This window comes from Adiantum capillus-veneris, chromosome 1 (assembly GCF_014529385.1).
Source record: "Adiantum capillus-veneris isolate H3 chromosome 1, ASM1452938v2, whole genome shotgun sequence".
NCBI lineage: Eukaryota > Viridiplantae > Streptophyta > Polypodiopsida > Polypodiales > Pteridaceae > Adiantum > Adiantum capillus-veneris.
Genome location: NC_140931.1, coordinates 129157805 through 129179702, shown reverse-complemented (window position 1 = coordinate 129179702; position 21898 = coordinate 129157805). Strand labels below are relative to the sequence as shown.

General features: G+C 45.1%; 2 protein-coding genes and 1 long non-coding RNA gene across 3 annotated transcripts; 1 reads left to right on the top strand and 2 right to left on the bottom strand.

Moving 5' to 3' along the window:
• Positions 1 to 5072: 5072 nt before the first annotated feature.
• LOC147465547 (uncharacterized) lies at positions 5073 to 6028 on the bottom strand. Its single transcript, XM_086494318.1, is given in 3 exon segments — positions 5073 to 5252; positions 5332 to 5732; positions 5950 to 6028. Coding segments are annotated over 3 exon segments (660 nt in total).
• A 2202-nt stretch (positions 6029 to 8230) lies between these two features.
• On the bottom strand, positions 8231 to 8916 carry LOC147465546 (uncharacterized). Its single transcript, XR_015189242.1, has 2 exons — positions 8759 to 8916; positions 8231 to 8648 (listed from the first exon to the last, which is right to left on the bottom strand). It is a non-coding gene; the product is annotated as an uncharacterized LOC147465546 (long non-coding RNA).
• Positions 8917 to 19043: 10127 nt separating this feature from the next.
• LOC147465545 (uncharacterized) lies at positions 19044 to 21664 on the top strand. The gene is made up of 4 exons (XM_086494208.1): positions 19044 to 19367; positions 19555 to 20551; positions 20654 to 20950; positions 21060 to 21664. The coding sequence occupies exons 1-4, from the start codon at positions 19044 to 19046 to the stop codon at positions 21662 to 21664; spliced, it is 2223 nt and encodes a 740-aa protein (XP_086350334.1).
• Positions 21665 to 21898: the final 234 nt, after the last annotated feature.

Here is a 21898-nt window from a genome sequence, read left to right as displayed (position 1 = left end):
GCAAATGGTTTCTTCGCCGGTTGCTTTGATGGGGTGTTGATCATCACGTTGGCATTGTCGGAATCGTTCAAGGAGCTTACACTTCTCGTGTTGCGTGAGGTTGTGATGGCTGTTGCGAACCTGTCGAGTGGAGCTGTTTCGACAACGAAGTGTGATTCATTGTTTTTCACTGTCTCAATGTTCGAAGTGTAGACATCGATCCAAGACGAACCTTCGAGCAGGTGCTCATTCTCATTGCTTGACCATGGCAAGAAGAGAAGGCATTGTTCTCTGTAGTGGTTATCAGGGTCTTTGGCTTTATTGTATCTAACGTACCGTATGATGAGTGCCCTCCGCAGCAACGTGTCAGGCTTGGAGGGATTTTTTGTTGTGGAAGCGAACTGGGCCAAGAACATGGCAAAGAACGAGTGTGGTCTGGAGGCATATTTGTCGATGATGGAGGCAGAGAAGATATCTGTCGTGTCGGGGTGCATTTTTTGCAAGGTGTTCTTTTTTTTTGAGAACGAGAGTACGCTCTTTAGGTGGATTAGTATTTATGTATATGAATTCTCTAGAGGAGCTATGCAATGGAAGCGAGAGACATATGTAAGCAGCTTGTTGTGAACTAATTTGCTATGTGTTAAGGATTGTGCTACCAACTTTTCATAGTCTCTCCAATGTTGTTGCATTGTTTGCGACACAGTGATCAAGCTGTGCCTTGATTGCTCCTATTGTATTGTCCATTTTTCATGTATGAGGTGCAGTAGCTCGCAGCTCCATGTGCGTTTAGCATGAATTGTATATCTGTGTTTGCATTCCAAAGTGAAGCTATTGACTTATTGAAGTTGTTCGTGAATATATCGCGGTTTGCGCTTGAGGAAAATAGTGGGTCCCGAGATAGTTGCTTGCAATGCAAGCAAGTACTGTTCCATGGAGAGTTGTACTTGTTCTAGCCATTCTTCAAATGTGGACGCATTTTGTAAATCAATTTGGTTGAGTGGTCTTCCAACTTGTTGCAAGTAAAGCTTACCTTGTCTAGCTATGCTCGCCTCAAGTATTCCTTGCCGGATAATAGTTGTGAATGGCATGGGGAAATGTGGAAATCCAAAATAGCAACTTTTGCTCTTCTTTTGGCAAGTCTTATGGTGCTTGTGCTTGTAAGCTTCAGAAAGGTCATTGGGTAAGATGGATCCATCTGTGCTAATGTGGGTATCTATAAACATTACAATATCTTGATCTGAGTGCGTTGTGAGTGATGGAGCATTTTCTAGCCACAACAAACCATGATCATGTTGCCTACTGCAACTTTGGAACTCCGTGATGAAAAAGAAGTCTCGTATTTTGCCACATATGGAGGAATCAGTCTGCAACAACCGTTTCATTGCGTTGAACCTGTTGACGTAGAAACGAGCAGTTGCAATGGGATTGGCATGAATGAGGTGACATTGGTATGAGCTCAGGCTCTCCTCGGGCTCTTGGCTCAGCGGGACTAACTTCTCTAGTGCAGCAAGAAGCTCTTTCCATCTTCACTCTGCGGAGGAGAACGTGACAAAAAAATGTGGGCGGTCCAAGTTGTCGGATCATTGCGAAGACTTTTTCTTTCATCTTTTCCTTGTAGTCGGGGGATGTGCGCAGGGCCTCGAAGTCTCTGAAGCCTAATCTTGAGTTGAGAAACCTCTCTATGTTTGTGTCTTGTACAACTTTCCTTGCAGTCAGAGTTGTACCTGCTAGCTTTCCCTTGCGCATTCGCACCCAAACAGAGGAAGCAACTTGTTGTGACATGATTTTGATAGACTTGAAAAATAAAATTTCGATGTCCAGGGTGAATCTTCTATCAACGTTCAGGAGCTCCCACTTTGCAATCGTTTGATAATCTTTGCTTGCGGCTTCTCTATATCTTCTAGGGGACCCGAAGAAAAGAGTTGGGAAGCTCAACTCTTCGCAATACTCATCCGTGAAGATGCTCAACGGTGAATTGCCCTCGCAAGGTGCAACATGAAGAATCTTGCCAGTGTAATCGACACCCTCTGCCGCACTTGTGACCCCATGAAGCATGACATCAATCTGTTCATCCTCAAGCTCAACATCATGTGCATTGGCGTCAAGGGTATTCGTAGGAGGCATACTTAGACTAGAAAGGTGTGCAAACCACTTGTCGTTGATCGTGACACCTTCTCTCGTGTCGAGTGGTGTGGACAATAGCGTAGTGGTTGCACGCATTGTGAACAGGGGTCGCACAACACCGCTTAGGTAACATCTATTGTATTCGAGCTTCCGTTTGATTCCCACAAGGACAGAAGCCTCATCCTCAATGAAGCGAGGTAGGACAACCTGACTCTTCTCCAAGTTGGCAAGCACATTGACAACGCTACCTCTAAGCCCATATTGACCTTCGTACGTCAGTTCACGTATCTTGGCGAAGGGGATACGAATGGAGACCAAGCGTGCCTCTACGGGGTTTAGATCTGACACAAAGGGAAGCGCTGGATTGAACGCTGTCTCTTGCAAGCTCCACAGGTGATTTCTATCGCTTGTCAAGTGTTTCTTGCACTGGCTACACACATACACATCCCCATAGCATTTTCGCTTTCTTGAAGTGGATTCTGCAGCTGGAGGTAGAAGCTGACGTGTTAGCTGGCGGCGGAATAGCAAGCGTACACATTTTCCGCAGGGTGTAATGGGCTTGTCCTTGATGCTTTTGTTGTATCTCTTAATCGGCTTGCTCAACCTGGCATGGATGCGTCGTATCTGAGCACCAGTGAGACCAGGCCCTTCTCGTTCTGTTGCATGAGGATTTTCTTGGGTTGTGTGCAACGTGTGTGGTGCTTGGCTTGGAACATGCGGACCACCTCAACATCAGGCAAATCCTCATGCAACAAGCATAGCCTATGCAAAGTGGCCACCTCATCTTCTTTCCATCCACCACGTGCACGGCTTAAGCACGTTGTCACAAGGTGGGAAGGTATGTGATGCCATTGCTTGTTTCGGAGAGCAGAATGCCCTTTACAAGAAATGGTTTCGATGCCATCCCCAAGATGATTCTTCTCATGCTTCCATTTCTTTTCAAATACACTTTTAACCTACAAGTTGTAAAGCGAGCGAAGGCCGTTAACATGTCGAGGCTAAGAGCAAGTGAGTTGGTGCATGTTGAATACAAAGATGAGAATTTTTTGACCGTCATTGCGCTAGTGGCCCCGTCAGTACGGAAGAAGAGGCAAGCACCCGGGACAGCATGTCTTTCAAGCAAGAAGCTCTCAAACAAGTTGTTGAGCAAATTTGATCTAAGGTCATGCGGTGCGCCTGTTGAGTTTTGGAGATGGTGTAGCACGAGGAAGATGTCTGAATTATTCAGAAACTGTGCCGTAAAAATGGTATCGACGTTGTGTTCAGCCAAGTGAGTCATTGGAAAGACACGCAAAGATTGTAAGTATTAAGTCACCTTGTGTGTTTGTTTGTGTGTATGTGTTAGAGAGAGAGAGAGAGAGAGAGAGAGAGAGAGAGAGTCTGTGCTTTGGAAGGTTGAAAAGATGGAGAGGAAGGAAGAGTAGAGATCGAGTTATGGAGATACACCACGGCAACAAGGCTCAAAAGCAAGATACGATTTTATTATGAAACGCGATATACAATGGACAAGCCAAAATTTAGTTCATCGATTTTCTTATGAAACACGATATACAATGGACAAGCCAAAATTTAGTTCATCGATTGTAGAGTGGTCTAGGTAAGGAAGCATAGTTATTCGTGGTGAAAGGCCAAAAGCTATGGAAATCCATGCTCTCAAAGCATCTAGGTTTCCAACAGAGGAGTGAAAGATATCATAGACCCATTTGTGCCAATTTTGAACACACCCTCGACAACAGATGTCGATAAAATATCCCTCGCCTCTGGAATGCTCTCCATGTACACCTCCTTGAAGCTCCTTGGCAAGCCCAGAAGACGATCCACCATAGACCGTGACATTTGAACCGCCACAACACGTTTGCCAATGCTGCTTCGGATCTGTGCCTCCGGCCTGAGAGTCGTGTTGATGACGTGATCTTTATCGCAAAGAGAATAACACAATCAACCTTCAACCTTCTTCACCTTGGGCGAGTCACAAATTGAGCACTGGGAATGCAAGAGAGCTCTATTGAAGTTCACAAAGCGCAAAGTCCCCACAACCTACAAAAAAAACAAATGTGTAAAGACCACTAAAGATGTCTTTATGCGGTTGAGTGCAAACCATGCAAACTCACCTCTCTATTGTAGCCGAGAATCTCACACTGTCTATGAAATGCTGTGGTCAATTCTTCCTTCAAGCGTGATCCTCGCACGGGGACCAAAGTTGTGACGTCCAGAACAGACAATGTGCACACCTTGCCAACAAAGAGGCCAATATTCCTAGCCACAAACATAACAATGTCCTCCCTAGCCATCTGGGCCATGACCCGATCATAGTCATGCTTTCGAGAGTTGACAAAGCTGACCTACATATGATAAAAGGTTTGTCAATATCAAAAGAAAGAAATGCTGAAGCCAATGCTTCTGATATGTACAACTCCTTTGTCGTATGGGGTCGGCGGGCCATCAACAACAACCAAATCCCCAAATGTAGTGCCAATTCTTTGATGGAAATTACGACTTTGCAAGACAACAAACGCCAGTGTCGCCAAGGGCGGACGTGGGCTAGTAGTCTCGAAAATTGCAGTGTCAGCAAGAAATGTGTTTATCTTGATCTCAGGATAGAAAGCTAAAGCAACAGGGAATGGGTCACAAGGTCGAATGGTTGTTGACGCACCGACATGCAAAGAGAACAAAGCTGACCCAGCATCATTATGGTTTTTAGCCCTCACAAGAGGACAGTCAATCCTGACGAACAAGCCGATCTTGAGCTCCTTGGTGTAGGTCTCAATGAAGGGATCCACAACGACGACCGTGATCGTGTCAATGCAATTGGCATCGACGATGTCGAACTTGAAGTAACGTGCATTTTTCTTTTGCCCAGGGAGATGGAGCGGTATGTGCCATACCAATCAAGATTTTCCCCTCTATGGAGAAAGGTTTACTATCCTCATCTATATCGCTAATCATGAATAGCGGCAAAGTTTCCTTGACTAACAAGCTTTTCCCTTTGTCCAGTAGCTTGTCCACGACATTTTGAGAAGCTGAAGATTGGCCAACTTCAGAAAATGAAGCTGCAGCTTTGCCCAATTCGTGAACTGGGCAAAGAAGTTCTTGTTGAGATGAAGACGGTGCTTGTGCGCACTCCTCCCCTGGTGGAGAGTATCCTTTGCCTACAAACAAAAAAAAGAGCACCATCTTAACGCAACTCAACAATCAAGAATGCATTTTAGCGAAGAACATCGTAGACACGTCAAGACTGTTCCAGAAAGAATGATTGTGCACACCAGCCATACCTGCACTGCCAACGATATCGTTAGCAGAGCTTTCTTGAAGCAAGGCACGCCTACACCTCTTCCCAGCTGCGATTTTCTCGAAGCCCGAATTTGGCGGCAACCCGACAAAGCTCGACACTACCATGTGCGATGAACGTTTTCCTGCAAGGCATGGAGGAGACTCAACGAACCTATGCAGCTCTGCAAGAGGAAAAGACTAGGAAGCATCCAATTAACCATAGCATTGACTAGTTGAGCAAAGCAAAGAGGGTGCAAAAAAAATCCTGCAAGCAGCACACTCGTAAAAGCAAAGGGAGAATGAGGCGCGGAAACGAACTTCTTGAAAGGATGCAAACAAGCTTGCACCAAATATGATTTCTTTTTGGATGAGCAAGCAAACAAGCTATTTAATCTTGGAAAATGTCACGTTTCAAATCCCTCGCCAAGTTACATACACAAGAAGATTTAGAAATTTTCTCATGCAGGAAAACGGAGTCTCTCAATGTTTTTCATACAATGCATAACATCATGAGCTTCTGCATGCGAGGCACTGTATATGGAGGCCTCCGAGCCAGGTAGCAAGATTGCGAGCTACTCAAGCGAGGATGGTCATATAGAGCTTCAGGTCGAGCTTGTTGATTCACTCCCCTCAGGCGATGGGGAAATGCGAGCATGTGTAGACATGCATAAGTCAAAAGCTAATGAAGGACTAATGCCCGAGGGTGGGCTTACTGAGGTTTGTGAGCTGTTGCAAGTAGAGACGGCTCAGAAAAGATATAACCAGAACATAAAAAGATTGGGGCTGTGGGATACGAGACAGCCGTTGCGTGTGCATGATGCTAGTGCTATGATTAGCAACGACAGAGGTTTGTCGAGTGGGGTGTATGCAGAGTTAAAGAAACTAGAGGCAACACCTTTCGGGTTGTTCTCAACGGGCATGCGTCTTGGCAGGCAAGGGCAGATTATGGTGAGCGTGCAATTGTACTTCGATGAAGATGTAATGAACCACCAGTTTCCAGATTTGGCACTCGAGATGAGGTGCCCGTTTGTGAAGTATTCACAAATCCTGGCCATTAAGAGCTGGGGTTTTCAGAACAGGTTCGATGGATCAGGTATGGTGCGGTTGGAGGAGTCAAACTCCCCTCGAGACTGAGGCGTCCCGTGAACCAGTGGACGGCCAAGCATGTTACCGAGATGGTTTGGGCAGATGAGCGGTGGTTAGTAAGAACTGGTGTCCTAGTCACAATCATTGTACTCACTTGATACACGGGAGAACTGTCCATTCAATGACAAGCATGGAGCAAAGTTTGGACTGAATTTTTTTGAGGACATTGAGCCCCTAGACTTGGCTTGACTGGCCAGACATGATGTAACCAAAGGGCTAGCTGTGCCTTTACTTGAGACGTCCTGCACTACAGTGGACGATCTGCTCGATGGTCAAGATGGCACGGACAAGTGGAGCCTGAGTTGGAGAGCCAGGCAAAATACAAGGAGGTAACATGGTACGAGCCAAGTTTGGTTTCAAACATGACATTAAATGAGCGTCTTGGGAGGTCAAGCCCAGATTTGTTGTGATGCTCGTGTTGTTGTATTGCGGCCGTATGCTCACGGGGAGCAACGTTGAACGCACCAGCCATCGAAGTCATGGATGGCGATTAGGAATACCTAAGTTTGTTGATAAGGAGCCCCCTAGCGAGGTACTTGATGGGATTGAGCAGGGCCTACTGAAGGTGAAGACACGTTAGCGCCCCTGGTCTGATACAATGGGGAACCCACAATACTCCAACAATGATCAACACACGAGGGCTTCTCGAACCCGAGAGCAACACTATGGCCGGGTCTACAGTGGCTGGCAACACCTGAATGATAGCCAAGTACCAAAATAGAGAGAGGGATCCACAATCCCTTGAACCTCGGACCCAACTCCGGGTCTCAAAGCGTAAGCCAAACACATCCAGCAGATGTCTAGCTCGACGGAGCTCCACAACCAGAATACATGGCAAAAGAAGGAGACAACCCCTCAGTCAAAGAACGTTGCTGCCTATGTCCACAAACTCAAAGAGAGTTAATCACCCTGGCCCTGCACAGTCCAGTCGATTGAGCAAAACAGCCCCTGACCTGGGCGCAATGGTACAGTACCACAGTCCAATGCAAGCATCTGAAATAGATGGCCAGAACCCGTATGCGGGCGCTGAGACACACAAGTGAATAAAGCTCAGGTTGCTCTCGGCTCCTGGGTGAGCGACTTCCTGATGGCTGCTCGCGGCTCCACGCAGGGCAGCTCACAGCCTGATGCCAATCCCACGCTGGGGTAATGAGGGTCCAGCCCCTTGTAGCGTGACCTGCCGATAATGTCAGCAAGGGCCCATGCACCCGCAGCCCTACTGTTGCGCTTTTGTGGACCCAAACACGTGACCACCATCACAAGCACATCACTTGCAAGCGCAACAAAAGCAAGCAGCAGGATCAGGAGAACAACACGAGTGCAACAAACTTTTTCAACTGCAACACTCGCAAGCACGAACAAACCAAGACCGACAACGTAACACAACACCAACGCATGAGTCAGAAAAGCAAACCTCCAGAGAAGTCTATGCTCTCACCGTCGTTGGGTGAGGCATTGCTTGCACTCCCTTCACCGCCACCAACAACGCCATCATGAGATGCCATGATAAAGACGATTTCCAAAGAAATGTCGTTGCAAGTACTTTGAGACGCAAGAAACAAACCCTCAAACCAATCTACATCGGACTTTCAACTCCTCGACTGATTTAAATTTGCGATTACAACATATTAGCATATACAAATTGAATAGCAACAGATAGGTGAAAGCTCAAACATGACAACAAAGATTGAGACTTGAGAACACATGTGCAAAAGCAAAACAAAGAGAGAATCTTCCACTAGGTAATGTAGCTCAAAAGCTTGTACAAAGCAGGAAAAACAGAGAATCTTGCACTAGATAATGTAGCTCAAAAGCTCATACATCAAAACAAATTCTCAGACTTGCTGCCATGACACAGTATAATGATAACACTCGAAACAAGAACTTATTACAAAGCATTTTTCTGCCCTTTCTGGCATGTCATATAGGCTACAACAACCACATGGAAATTACATGTCCTGTGCTCCATTTAGCACGTGCACTGAACCACAAAGACCAACATGAGCAGTGCTCGTAACCTCAGCCTGCACGGTCGCCTTCAACGACCTTGAGAAGCCCCCGCCTGCGGCATTAAACGAGCAAAACAGTGCATCGAAAATCTCTTGCTGCCACGTCCTCGCCGCCTGAGCCTGCAGAGCAAACCTCTTCAATGCAATCACCTTCCAGAACCTTGAAAACCCCGCGCCATTAAACAAGAAAGCTGCGTATGGAACAACTAGGTCCTCTGGTAGGACAATACCTGCTGTGCAGCCGTCTTCTCACAAGGACAGCACCTGCTGCACACACGCCACATCCTCTGACAGGAGCAGAGCAGAAAGGACCGAGGCCCGCCAGGAGCAGCACGAAAAGGAATTCTACATGGGTCAAATGACACTTGATAAAACAACCCTAGAAGCCTTGCAACACGTGGCAACCATCCAACAAACCATCGGACGGCCTACAATTTGCAACAATTTTGCAGCTAAAACCCTATGCCCTTCCTGCAGGCCAAAAAGCGAGGTGAAGTGTCCTCCCCTTTTTTTATATCACCAAAATGGCAAACCATAGCCAATCACATTAATAACATAAAACTTATGTCAAATTCAAAGATACATTATAACAACAATATACAAAAACTAGACCAGAAAGTAGTCCATTTAAAGTGTTCAAAACCTCATTATCAACCAGTTGAGTGGCAGAAAACACAGCCCATGAATAAAAAAACCAACCCGTTCGGCATCAATTAGTAAGGCATTATCACACAGGTTAAACCAAAGTGATGGTTTATTTAAAAGTGACTGAGTATGGCATCAGTAAACTAGAAGAGTATTTTGCGGAATTAAAAAAAGAAACGATGCATGGTTAAGCACCAACTTGAGAGGTCGTGCCTTCCTCGACCAGCTCCATAATGCAGGGAGTCCACACAGTAAGCTCGACAGAGAAATGCCCTCAAACTCTCTTTCCCAGACACACACAATGCAAGCAGGGCTAAGTGAGGGGAAAAGGTTCCCTCGCCTTTAACTAGGGGAACCTTCACAATGGACAGAGGGGTAGTTTGCTGGCAAGATCGACACAAAACCGAGTGGGCAAGCCACCGTAAGCTCCTATAATGCACACAAGCAGGTATATGGCAGTGGTGCAAGAGTGACGGTAAGAGAGAGTGTGTGCGAGAGAGCGCGCGGAGGCGATTGGGATTGCAGCAGTGTCGAGGGTAGGGAAGGGTTGATGAGCATAATGATTGGGAGAAGAACCAATCCCCCACCCAACGTGCGAGTGCTAGCTGGGATGTCTTGAGAGAAGCATTCGTGCAGGCATTGCGAACCCTCTTACAAACTTGTCGAGTTACAAGCTTAAACACCAAATTTTTCTAACAAACACCAAATCTTAAAGGAATCCAAACATGTGTCTTCTCGTAGAAAGGAGAGAAAGCACACCGTTTTTTTCATCTTTATTATTATTTTGAGCCTCACACATAATAATTTGGACTTAACAATACAAGTGATGTCATGGATTAACAAGAGCAAGACAAGACCTTGTAATTTTTTGGGCTGTTCAATATAATTCTCTCACAATTGTTTGTGAGTTTTGCTATTTATTAAAAAAAAAACAATACAAGTGATAGATCACGAGACCCTTGTCGCTTTTCTCATTAAATCAAATCTTTGCTGATCCTCTTGCAGGCTCAAATCGAGCTTTGGCTGTGGTACCCAGGACCATATCCTTGCATTAAGACAATCCAGCAACACCAGTTTTGTGTCCCTCTTGTGATGCCATGCCATTTAAAATAAAAAATAAAAAAATCCTGTGTCGTGTCTCATGCACCCATCACCTAGTTGCCCTATCGTTTGACAAGCCCACCCACCAGCTGGCCCCCTCTGAGTCCTAGCCCAACCTCACACGACTCCCACCTCTGCCTCCCCTAGCCGGCATCTACCAAGATTCAACTTTTTTTTGTGACACCTGCTTACCCATTGTTAAAAATTGAGAGAAAGAAGAGGCCAAATCTAAAAGGAAGCCAAACGTGTTCCTTTAAGTCCTTTTTTATAGAAACGAGCGAAAGCACCCGATTGATATAATGTTTATTGGCTTTCTAAAACAAGCCCTTTATTACTTTTTTGACTTTCGAAAAAAAAACCTTAGTGTCGTGTTGGGTTAGGGAGACTTCCATTGCTTTAGTGCCATGATGGAACGATGAAGACTTACTTTAAATGTTTATTTCACTTTGGTATCATATCTTGACATGTCTTTAGTTTTGTTGCATTCTATTATTTTAGAATGTTAAAGTGAAACTTCACTTACATAATCTATACTAATAGATAAAAAGGGAGGGGATTCCCGTCCCCCCCTCCCCTACCACGTGGCGACTCTTAGAGAGTCAGGGACCCTCAATCGGATGGGCTGCGATCTCACGGGTGGACTCTCAATCGGGCATTTTCAAAAAAATCATCATCGCCAATCGTCTACTCAAAATGGCACGCCCGGCGATGCGAGGTTGATCAATGCGGACGGGAGGGAGAGAGAGAGAGAGAGTGGAGGTCTTGCTCTGCTCCTCATCATCAAGAGAGAGAGAGAGAGAGGTCTTCATCCACCACGCGCTCCAGAGAGAGAGGTCCTCCTCAAGAGAGAGAAGAGAGAGAGAGAGAGAGGTCTGCCTGCTCCTCATCGTCATCCTCAAGGAGTGAGAGAGAGAGGGATCCTCATCCTCACGCCATCGCTGCTGCAGCTATCCGGCTACTGCGGTGACGTCCTCAAGAAGCCTACGGTGACCTGCGGCTCCTCTCGCGGACTGCGGCTCCACCCGGCTACTGCACCACCGGCCTGTAGGTAGCTCTCTCTCTCTCTCTCTCTCTCTCTCTCTCGCTTTGTTTCCACCCTACGACCTGCACCCTGTCACCCTATGCCGCCGTGGGCATGAAATGAAAGGCAATGTTATAAAACGCCTGTTCACCTTGCGCCCCTGGGGCATGAAATGGAATGTAATGTAATGTTATAATGAAAAAATGAGAACGTCTGTGTGCGTGTGTGTTAGAGAGAGAGAGAGAGTGTCTCATTTTCGGAAAATACCCAGCCCTTCAAAATTTCTTGAGAAGGCTGATCGTCTATCAATAATATGCTAAAACTAGAATTTGTTTTGGTTATGTAGGCTTTGGAGTTGAATTGCTTCATTATTTTAAGACAATCTATACTAATAGATAAAAGGGGAGGAAATCCCCCCCCCCCCCCCCCCCTCCTCTACCACGTGGCGACTCCTAGAGAGTCAGGGACCCTAAGTCGGGCAGGTTGCGACCTTGCGGGCAGACTCTCAGTCGGGCGTTTTCAAAAAAACCATCATCGCCAGCCGCCTACTCAAGATGGCACGCCCGGCAATGCGAGGTTGATCAATGCGGGCGAGAGAGAGAGAGAGAGAGAGAGAGAGAGAGAGAGAGAGAGAGAGAGAGAGAGAGAGAGAGAGAGAGAGAGAGAGAGTGGAGGTCCTGCTCCTGCTCCTCATCGTTAAGAGAGAGAGAGAGGTCCTCATCGGCCACGCGCTCCAAAGAGAGAGGTCCTCCTCAAGAGAGAGAAGAGAGAGAGAGAGAGAGGTCTGCCTGCTCCTCATCGTCATCCTCAAGGAGTGTGAGAGAGAGAGGTCCTCATCCTCACGCCACCGTTGCTGCAACTACCCGACTACTGCGGTGACGTCCTCAAGAAGCCTACGGTGACCTGCGGCTCCTCTCGCGGACTGCGGCTCCACCCGGCTACTGCACCACCGGCCTGTAGGTAGCTCTCTCTCTCTCTCTCTCTCTCTCTCTCTCTCTCTCTCTCGCTTTGTTTCCACCCCGCGACCTGCGCCCTCTCACCCTGTGCCGCCGTGGGCATGAAATGAAATGCAATGTTATAAAACGCCTGTCACCCTGCGCCCCTGTGGGCATGGAATGGAATGTAATGTAATGTTATAATGAAAAAATGAGAACGTGTGTGTGCGTGTGTGTTAGAGAGAGAGAGAGAGAGAGAGAGAGAGTGTCTCATTTTCGGAAAATACCCCACCCTTCAAAATTTCCTGAGAAGGTTGATCGTCTATCAATAATATGCTAAAACTAGAATTTGTTTTGGCTATGTAGGCTTTGGAGATGAATTGCTTCATTATTTTAAGACAATCTATATTAATAGATAAAAGGGGAGGGGATTCCGCCCCCCCCCTGCCACGTTGCGACTCCTAGAGAGTCAGGGACCCTCAGTCGGGCGGGCTACGACCTCACGGGCGGGCTCTCAGTCGGGCGTTTTCAAAAAAACCATCATCGCCAGCCGCCTACTCAAGATGGCGCACCCGGCGATGCGAGGTTGATCAATGGGGGCGGGAGAGAGAGAGAGAGAGAGAGAGAGAGAGAGAGAGAGAGAGAGAGAGAGAGTGGAGGTCTTGCTCCTACTCCTCATCGTCGAGAGAGAGAGAGAGAGGTCCTCATCCGCCACGTGCTCCAGAGAGAGAGGTCCTCCTCAAGGGAGAGAAGAGAGAGAGAGAGGTCTGCCTGCTCCTCATCGTCATCCTCAAGGAGTGTGTGAGAGAGAGGTCCTCATCCTCACTTCATTGCTGCTGCAGCTACCTGGCTACTGCGGTGACCTGCGGCTACTGCACCACCCGACTACTGCGGTGACGTCCTCAAGAAGCCGGCGGTGACCGGCGGACTGCGGCTCCACCCGGCTACTGCACCACCGGCTTGCAAGCAGCGCTCTCTCTCTCTCTCTCTCTCTCGCTTTGTTTCCACCTTGCGACCTACGTCGCCGTGGACATGAAATGAAATGCAATGTTATAAAACGCCTGTCACCTTGCGTCCCTGTGGGCATGAAATGGAATGTAATGTAATGTTATAATGAAAAAATGATAACATCTGTGGGCGTGTGTGTTAGATTTCGGAAAATACCCCGCCCTTCAAAATTTCCAAAGAAGGCTGATCGTCTATCAATAATAGGCTAAAACTAGAATTTGTTTTGGTTATGTAGGTGGAGATGAATTGCTTCATTATTTCAAGAAAAATTTGTGTTGGTTATGTAGGCTTTGGAGATGAATTCCTTCATTATTTTACGTGATTCCAGAAATGCAAAAGAAAATTGTAGCTTTCCATAAGTTGTATCAATACAATATGCTAAAACTAGAATTTGTGTTGGTTATGTAAGCTTTGGAGATGAATTGCTTCATTATTTTACGACATGATGCCTTTTTTTTAATAGATAATTGTGACAAATTACATGCTAAGCACTAAAAAACGGATCTTAATTGTCACAAAAGAATAAACATTAGAAAATAGATACAAGGGTACTTTTGAGAATTTTGAAATTTAAGGGGTATTTTGGGAATTAGCACAAAAAGTGCTTGAGGAGCTTCCTCTCCTAGATGTCAAGGGGAGAGAGAGAGAGAGAGAGAGAGGTAGAGAGAGGTAGGTGTGCGTTGTTTTTTGATGCGATCGACCCTCGCAAGGGTGCATTGATCGTAAGATATGTCCAATAGCAGGGTCAGGAAGCTTTGATCTATTTTGAGTAGATGCAAAGTGAGGACACCTCTCCATTGTAAGAGGGGTCATTTATTGACCTTGGCCCTTTGAAGATTCCTACCTAGGATGTTGTCTCTTGGAATGCACTGATTGCGGGAAATGTCCAGCTTGAAGTGGCCAATAAGCCAATATTTGTGGACGCCCATTAAGTTGCCAGTCATGGCCCACACCTACTGCGTTCAATGCCCTTGATATTCCAGTCGAATGCCTTGCCACATGTATTAGCGTTGCCACTACCCTCCTCTATAGCCCGTAGGCGTACGTATATTCTCTATTGTGGTAGTTGCCGGCTAAATGACCACCAAAGAACCCTAAAGAGATTTTCCTCTTTCCCCTCTTCAACATCCTTGGCTACTCACAATCGTCAACAGTCAAGGAGAGCTGAGTTCTAAGCTAGATACAAGGAGAAGATGGTAGAGAGAGCATTCTCTGGGGAGATGGATGAAGTGGGGTTATAGGTGAAGCTTCAATGGAGGAGGGTGTTGGGTCCAGCTTGAGGATTGCAAGGGTTGGGGATGGGAAAGAGCGTGAAGGTGCTGACATAGTCGTCCATAAGAGAAGCATGGGAGGGTGGTTAAGGATGGTGTAGGAGTAGCGATGATGGAGCTGGTCCATTTCTAGAATCTTCTCGGCTATGAAGGGGTAGGGTGTTGCTGTGGAGGTCATGGTGGCCTTTTCCACAGAGCGTAATTTTTGGAGTTGGCCACGACTGAATGCCCCTTCAGTAACCCAAAGAGGTTTTCCTCCTACTTCTCTTCAAAACATCAGATAGAACTCCATCTCAATGTTGGGTGCTACTCTTGCACAGACAATGATGGGTACATGTATGAGTGCTACGTCACAGATGTTGTAGAACTATAGAGAGAAAGAGAGAAGAAGAAGACAGGTTTTAAAGTTGCACGCTCAATCCCATGAGACCTCAAGGATCAACAAGAGTTGAACTCACAGATGCGGATATCACCCTGAAAGACCTCTTGGTGGTGTGAGCTACACTTTTTGAAACGCTAAAAGTTCAGGTTGGAATCCCCTCCATTTGGTGCTTGGTTTTCCAAAGTCTACCAACAGTTACAAAAAATAGGTCTTCAAAAGTAATGTTTGGTCTCATAGACCTTGGCCCTTTGAAGACGTTTAATATAACATTTCAAGCTGTTTCATTTGATACCCGTCCTCTCCACGTGAGATTGAGACTGTGAGTCAGTGTTCGGGAAAAGGAGAAATTCCGCCCTTGAATTCTAGCATTGCCTTGGTCGACATGTATGCCAACTGCCATGCACTTCATAAAGCACAAAAGGTGCTTTCAATGAGCTTAATCTATGGGATGTCGTCTCTTGGAGTGCACTCATTGTGGGATATGCCTACACATGAGAGAGAGAGAGAGAGAGAGAGAGAGAGAGAGAGGGATGGGGCAGCCGCTCTCTTGGCCCTAACCAAGTTAGGCATATCCCACAATCAATGCATTCCAAGAGACGACATCCTACACACAGGCTTTGGTTATTGCTCTCTCTATGGCCACCTTGCGCCATAGAGAGGGAGAGGTGGCCATAGAGAGGGAGGTATAGAGAGGTGGATAGGGGAAAAATAGAGAGAGAAATAGATAGAGATAAAAACATGTATAACCCGGTGCTAAATATATATCTTATTCTTTCTTACAGAGATGGAGCACGTGCTTACCTCTGGAGGAGATTCTTCGGAGGTGATATTTTCTACCCCAGAGAGAGACCCAAGAAACAATTTATGAAATGCCAAGCGCGTTGCCCGAGGTGGCGATGGACCTGCAAAGAAGCAAATTGTAGATGGACTAGGTATCATCCACACAGTATGCTCCAAAATTCAAGCGTCATGTGAGAGAGCGGAGGCATCATAGGTTTCCTATAGAGAGAGCATTCACTGGTTGAGCCATTCACAATATGAGCAAGGGGTTTATCTTCATCGTCTAGAGGAGCGGATGCAGCTACAGATTAATGGTATTTTACAGCAGCAGAGCTCAATGCAAGGACAACTTTCTCGCATAGAAAGCAACCAGGCAAAAATCATGAGTCTCTTGGAGAGGTCCGTTCTTGACAAGGATAGCATGGATTTCAAAAGCATTGTGCCTGAATTATGAAGTACTAGCAACAAATTGACTGCCGTAGCAGTACAACATACTACACGTGTCTCCGAAGTTGGATCTATCTCAAACAAGCTCCATGCATTGGTAACGACCCATTGGCCCAAGAAGGGGATTAATGCCGTTGGAGATGTTCCATCCAATTCAAAGCAGGGAAACTCTTGCAAGAAGTGAATTATGTAATCGATAGTAATACTCACTTCTTTCCCATTTATAGACTTAGCGGATCTATATTTTGGTGGCTTTGGGGATATTGACTACATTTTGGGGGAGGCTTATGTATGTAGTGGATACCAATTTTCTCACGACTCTTGGTTGTCTTCTTTGGATACTACATTCTCAGAGGATCTCCATAATTGTAGTATTTTTGTTGCCACTGTGTCTTTTGGGTCACACCTTTCGTTCCCCGCCCCCCCGAGTCGCCCTCTCTCTCTCTCTCTCTCTCTCTCTCTCTCTCTCTTTCTCTCTCTCTCTCTCTCTCTCTCTCTCTCTCTCTCTCTTTCTCTCTTTCTCTCAAGTTATGTTGCAGTGAAACTCTCTCTCTCCCCCCCCCTCTCTCTCTCTCTCTCTCTCTCTCTCTCTCTCTCTCTCTCTCTCTCTCTCTCTCTCTCTCTCTCAAGTTATGTTGCAGTGAATCTCTCCTCTCCCTCTCTGTCTCTCTCTCTCTCTCTCTCTCTCTCTCTCTCAAGTTAAATCTCTCTCTCTCTCTCCCTCTCTCTCTCTCTGTCTCTCTCTCTCTCTCTCTCACACACACACACACACACACACACACACACACACACACACACACACACACACACACACTCACACTCACACACACGCATACACACACACACACACACAAAGTATTCTAGGTGTGTGCAATGTCTGACTTCTTTCTAGGTATGACAAATGTGAAGCACTTCATAAAGCACAAAAAGTGGGAGAGAGCTTCCTATATAGGATGCCGTCTCTTTGAATGCATTGATTGCCAGATATGCCCAATTTGGGTAGGGTCAAGAAGCTCTGGGCTATTTTTAGCAGATGCAAAGCGAGAGTGTCTCTCCTACTGTAATCACATGCACACCATTGCCGATGTGGTATTTGATTTTGATTGCGTAAACGGAATGTACACAACAATCCAAGCCTAAATGCAACTCTACCAACTTAAATGGGGACCTGTCACCATGGTAACTCTTCATAATGAAGCACTTTGGGGCTGATTTGGATGCACCTTTGAATCCGTCTTGAGCAAAGGTTGCCAATGTTCAATAATGGGTTAACGTGGCGACTCCTCAAGTGTCAAGGGACCTCAGTTGGGCAAGAATCCGATTGACGTGCAGATTGGCGTGTTGTAATTACAACGGAAAACTGCCGGGTGAAACTCAAGCCTTAACCGACAATCGTCGGTGGGCTAATCAGATGGACTCGCTCCCCCAACTATATCCTTAGTAGTAGTTAGATGAGATATAGAGAGACATATATAGAAGTATATAGACATTTACCATGTGGGTTGGCAAGCCTCCTCTCATTGACTCTCTCAAAGAAAGATAGACATAGTTGGGAAATCCTTTCTTCTCCATACTCTCTTCTTAATTCTCTAGATACTAACCTGTATATACCTGTGAGTACTTATAAGAGTTCTTTTTTGGACAGATGGCTATTGGTCCAAAGGTGTTGTCTCCTGGACATGCAAGACGTAGTAGGATATGTCAAGCCTCTCGAGCTATGCGACGTGCAGTAGCGCGAGATAGAGTTCGACGTTCTCTGGGTGAGATTGATGTGACTCTCTTGGAAGATTGCCATCATTTGATAAACGTGAATCTATGCAATGAATTTCCTCAGGGAAGGATTGCATTGGATGTAGATAACGAGTCAATTCTCTCGCAAAGGTATGTAGGGATTGAAGTGGAAGCCAATTTGGAAGCCAATAATGGAGATGTTCTTGCGGAGCCTGTAATTGTCTCCAGAGAGGGAGATTACTCCAAAGTTGAGACACTTTGCCTATCTATCACCTACTTATATTCTGAGACCACTTCCTTGATGCATATCTCTATGTTGTCTATTTCTCATGAAAAGTGTATTCTTCACAACATAGGCAACTTGGATTTTGCATGTTCCTTTTGTGGTGCTTTAGCTTGGAAAACAGAAGCAAAGACCATTCGCACATTTGTGGGGAAGAGTTTTTGCAACTCAGGAAATGTTTCTTTGCCACCATTAAGTGAACCTCCTTTAGAATTAAGGGAATTGATGCACGGGGGTAATACTAGAAGTAGAAAATTCTTGAAACATATCAGAGCATACAATAGTTTGTTGGCATTTGCTTCTTTGGGAGCTCATATAGATGAATCTCTCTGCCAAAGAAAAGGAATATATACCTTCAAGGTGCATGGATCTATTTATCATAACATTGGTCCATTAATGCCAGAAGAACGATCAGGTCAAATCCCTCGCTTTGCTCAGTTGTATTTTTTTGACACTGAGAATGAGTTGCAAAACAGGATGAGTCTTGTTTCTAAACTCAAACCAGATGTTTTGGAAAGCTTGCAATCGATGATGCATCGAGTAAATCCGTATGTTCAAGCTTTTAGGGGGTTTGCTTCAATGGTACAAACTTCCAATATTCCAGAGATTAGGATGGTCATTACTGAGAAGTGTACAAATGGCTGGCAATATGTTGCTCCAACAAGTGTGGAAGTTGCTGCAATGATGCCTGGTCAGGGTGAAGGGAGCAACATTGGCCATCGTGATATTGTGTTGAATCTTTTGGGTGGCGGTCTAAAACGAATCTCAAATTGCCATAGGTCATACATGCCTCTATTATATGTGTTGCTATTTCCAAATTGTGAAGAAGGTTGGAATCCTTACATACCCAAGTGAACAGAGAGGAAGTAAGCAGAGAGCGAGTAAATGGAACTACAAAGTATATTTCTACAATGGATTTCTACAAGTATAGATTGCAAATTAGAGATGACATGACACAATGTCTTTTACGTGGTGGTAGGCTACTGCGACAATATATTGTTGATGCATATAGTTGTATGTATGAGTTGAGGCTTTTGTGGGTTCGTAATCACCAAAGTGAACTTCGCAGTGAGGTGTATCAAGGCTTGACATATATGGTTGGAGCAAGAGATGGAAGAAGGGATGATAGAGAACTGTTATTGGGTGCTAATGTTGGAAGAAGGGTTGTATTTTCTTCTTCGTATGTTGGTGGCCCTCGCTATATGCACCAGCTGTACCAGGATGCCATGGCAATTGTACGCAAGAGAGGAAAACCTGATCTCTTCATTACATTCACATGCAATCCTGGATAGAAGGAGAAACAGGATGCATTATTGCTTGGACAAACATCCAACAATCGTCTTGATCTTACTACCCGTGTTTTTTACCATAAGTTCAAGGATTTGATGGGCTTGCTGATTAAGAGAGCTATTTTTGGTAAAGGTCATTGGACACATTTTTGTGATTGAGTTCCAAAAGAGAGGCCTTCCTCATGCTCACATTCTATTGATACTTGCATCTGAGCATAATCCAACAGAGACATTGCATTATGATAAGATTGTGTGTGTGGAGCTTCCTGATAAAGTAATGTTTCCACAGTTGTATGATGTTATCAGTCAGTGTAATGTGCATGGCCCGTGTGGAGACTTGAATAAGAATGCTCCATGTATGAAAGATGGGAAGTGCATGTTTAAATATCCTCAAAGCTTTAGTGCATCGATTAATGTGGCTAGAGATGGATACCCAACGTACATGAGGAGGGATGATGGAAATTACAATGTTCGTAATAAAGTGCAAATGAGTAATAAATGGATTGTTCCATACAATCCATTTTTGTTAATAAGGTACAATGCACATATCAATGTGGAGGTTTGCTTCACTATATCCGTTGTGAAATATCTCCACAAGTATGTGTATAAGGGACATGACATGGCCACTGTTGTTCTGCAAGATAGTGAAGGGCTTCTATATGAAGTTACAAACTATCTTAATGCTCGATATGTATCAGCATCTGAGGCTATCTCGCGTATACTTGTGTTTCACATGCATCAAGAGAAACCTGACATACAACGGCTCCAAGTTCACTTGCCTCATCAAAATCAAGTCATCTTTAGCGACAGAGCGACTATACAGAGTGTGGTGAAGGGAGATGTCAGCAAAAAGACAACGCTCGCTGAGTGGTTTGTAGCAAATCAACAATATCCAGAGGCCAATAATTTGTTGTACATAGACTTCCCAACAAAGTGGGTTTGGAAGCCAACAAGTAGAACATGGACTCAAAGACAAATTGGTGACATGATTGGAAGAATGTACCACATTGTTCCCAATGCTGGAGATTTGTACTATTTGCGTATGTTACTCAACATGTGCAAAGGATGTATGTCTTTTGAGGATATTAGAACCTTCAATGGACAAGTATATGACACATTTAAAGAAACATGTAATGCACGAGGATTACTGCAAGTTGATGATGAATGGTTTCTTTGTTTGGAAGAAGCTTCTTTTCAGTAAACAAGGCAACAATTGCGCCTACTGTTTGTAGTCATTTTGGTTTTTTGTGAACCAATACATCCTGGTGCATTGTGGAATCGCTTCTATAAGGAGCTTTCTGAGGACCATGTATATCATATGAGGGTTCGCACAAATGATGCGAATATCTGTGAACACATGGTACAAAACCAAGCTTTGTCAAACTTAGAGACAATGCTTCAACACTATGGAAAGAGGCTCTCGGATTATTTTGGAATGCCTCAGGTGGATCACACCTTGCAAATTATGAGTGAGCAGGGAGTGCTTGCTGAAGAGTTCATGTATAACAGAGAGGAACAAAGAGAGTATTGTCTGCTAGAAGGGAATCATCTTTCAATGTTGGGCAAAGGGAAGCTTACAATCGGGTTTTACATCAGCTTGCATGAGCAGAGGGACTATTTTTTTCTTGGATGGGCCAGGTGGGATGGGAAAGACTTATCTCTACAATGCTTTGCTCTCTCGGATACGCGGAGAGTCCAAAGTTGCTTTGGCATGTGCATCGTCCGGGATTGCAGCACAGCTTCTCAACGACGGAAGGATTGCACACTCTAGATTCAAGATCCCTATTGATATAACTTCTGAGTCCACATGTAACATTAAAGTAAACAGCCAGCTTGCTGAGCTGTTGCGAATGAGTTCACTGATCATATGGGATGAAGCCCCCATGGCTCACGCTTTTGAGGCTCTTGATAAGACACTAAGAGATGTCATGAAAAATGACATGTTTTTTGGTGGAAAGGTTCTCCTCCTTGGTGGTGATTTCAGACAGATATTACCTGTTGTGGGCAAAGGGGGAAGAGAAGACATTGTTAATGCATCTTTGTGCCACTCATACATTTGGCAACGTACAAAAATCATGCATCTAACACAGAATATACGAGTGGTCAATTGTTTAAGTAATGTTATTGAAAGAGAGTTTGTGCAATGGACACTTGATATTGGTAATGGCGATGTTTGTGATGGGGACATACTTGATAATGTGGCCCTGCCGGCTTGCATGATGCTACCACAAAATAATTTGTAAGCATTGGTTGCTTGCATATATAGAGACCTTGAAACACAGACTTGCCATGCATCCTTTTTCAAGGATAGAGCAATTTTGGCTCCACGGAACAAGGAGGTGGATACTATAAACAATTTGGGCTTGCAGCAATTTTCTGGTACTTATAAGGAATATATCAGTGCGTACTTAGTGTGTGAATCAAATTGTGATAGCATTTTATTCACAAGTGAGTTTGTAAATAGTTTAGATCTTGGG

Coding starts and splice junctions, on each gene's coding strand:
- LOC147465545 (XM_086494208.1), top strand. CDS start 19,044: ATGGATTTCTACAAGTATAGATTGCAAATTAGAGATGACATGACACAA. Junction 19,368..19,554: donor ACCAGGATGCCATGGCAATT/GTACGCAAGAGA, acceptor TTTTTGGTAAAG/GTCATTGGACACATTTTTGT. Junction 20,552..20,653: donor TGACACATTTAAAGAAACAT/GTAATGCACGAG, acceptor TACTGTTTGTAG/TCATTTTGGTTTTTTGTGAA.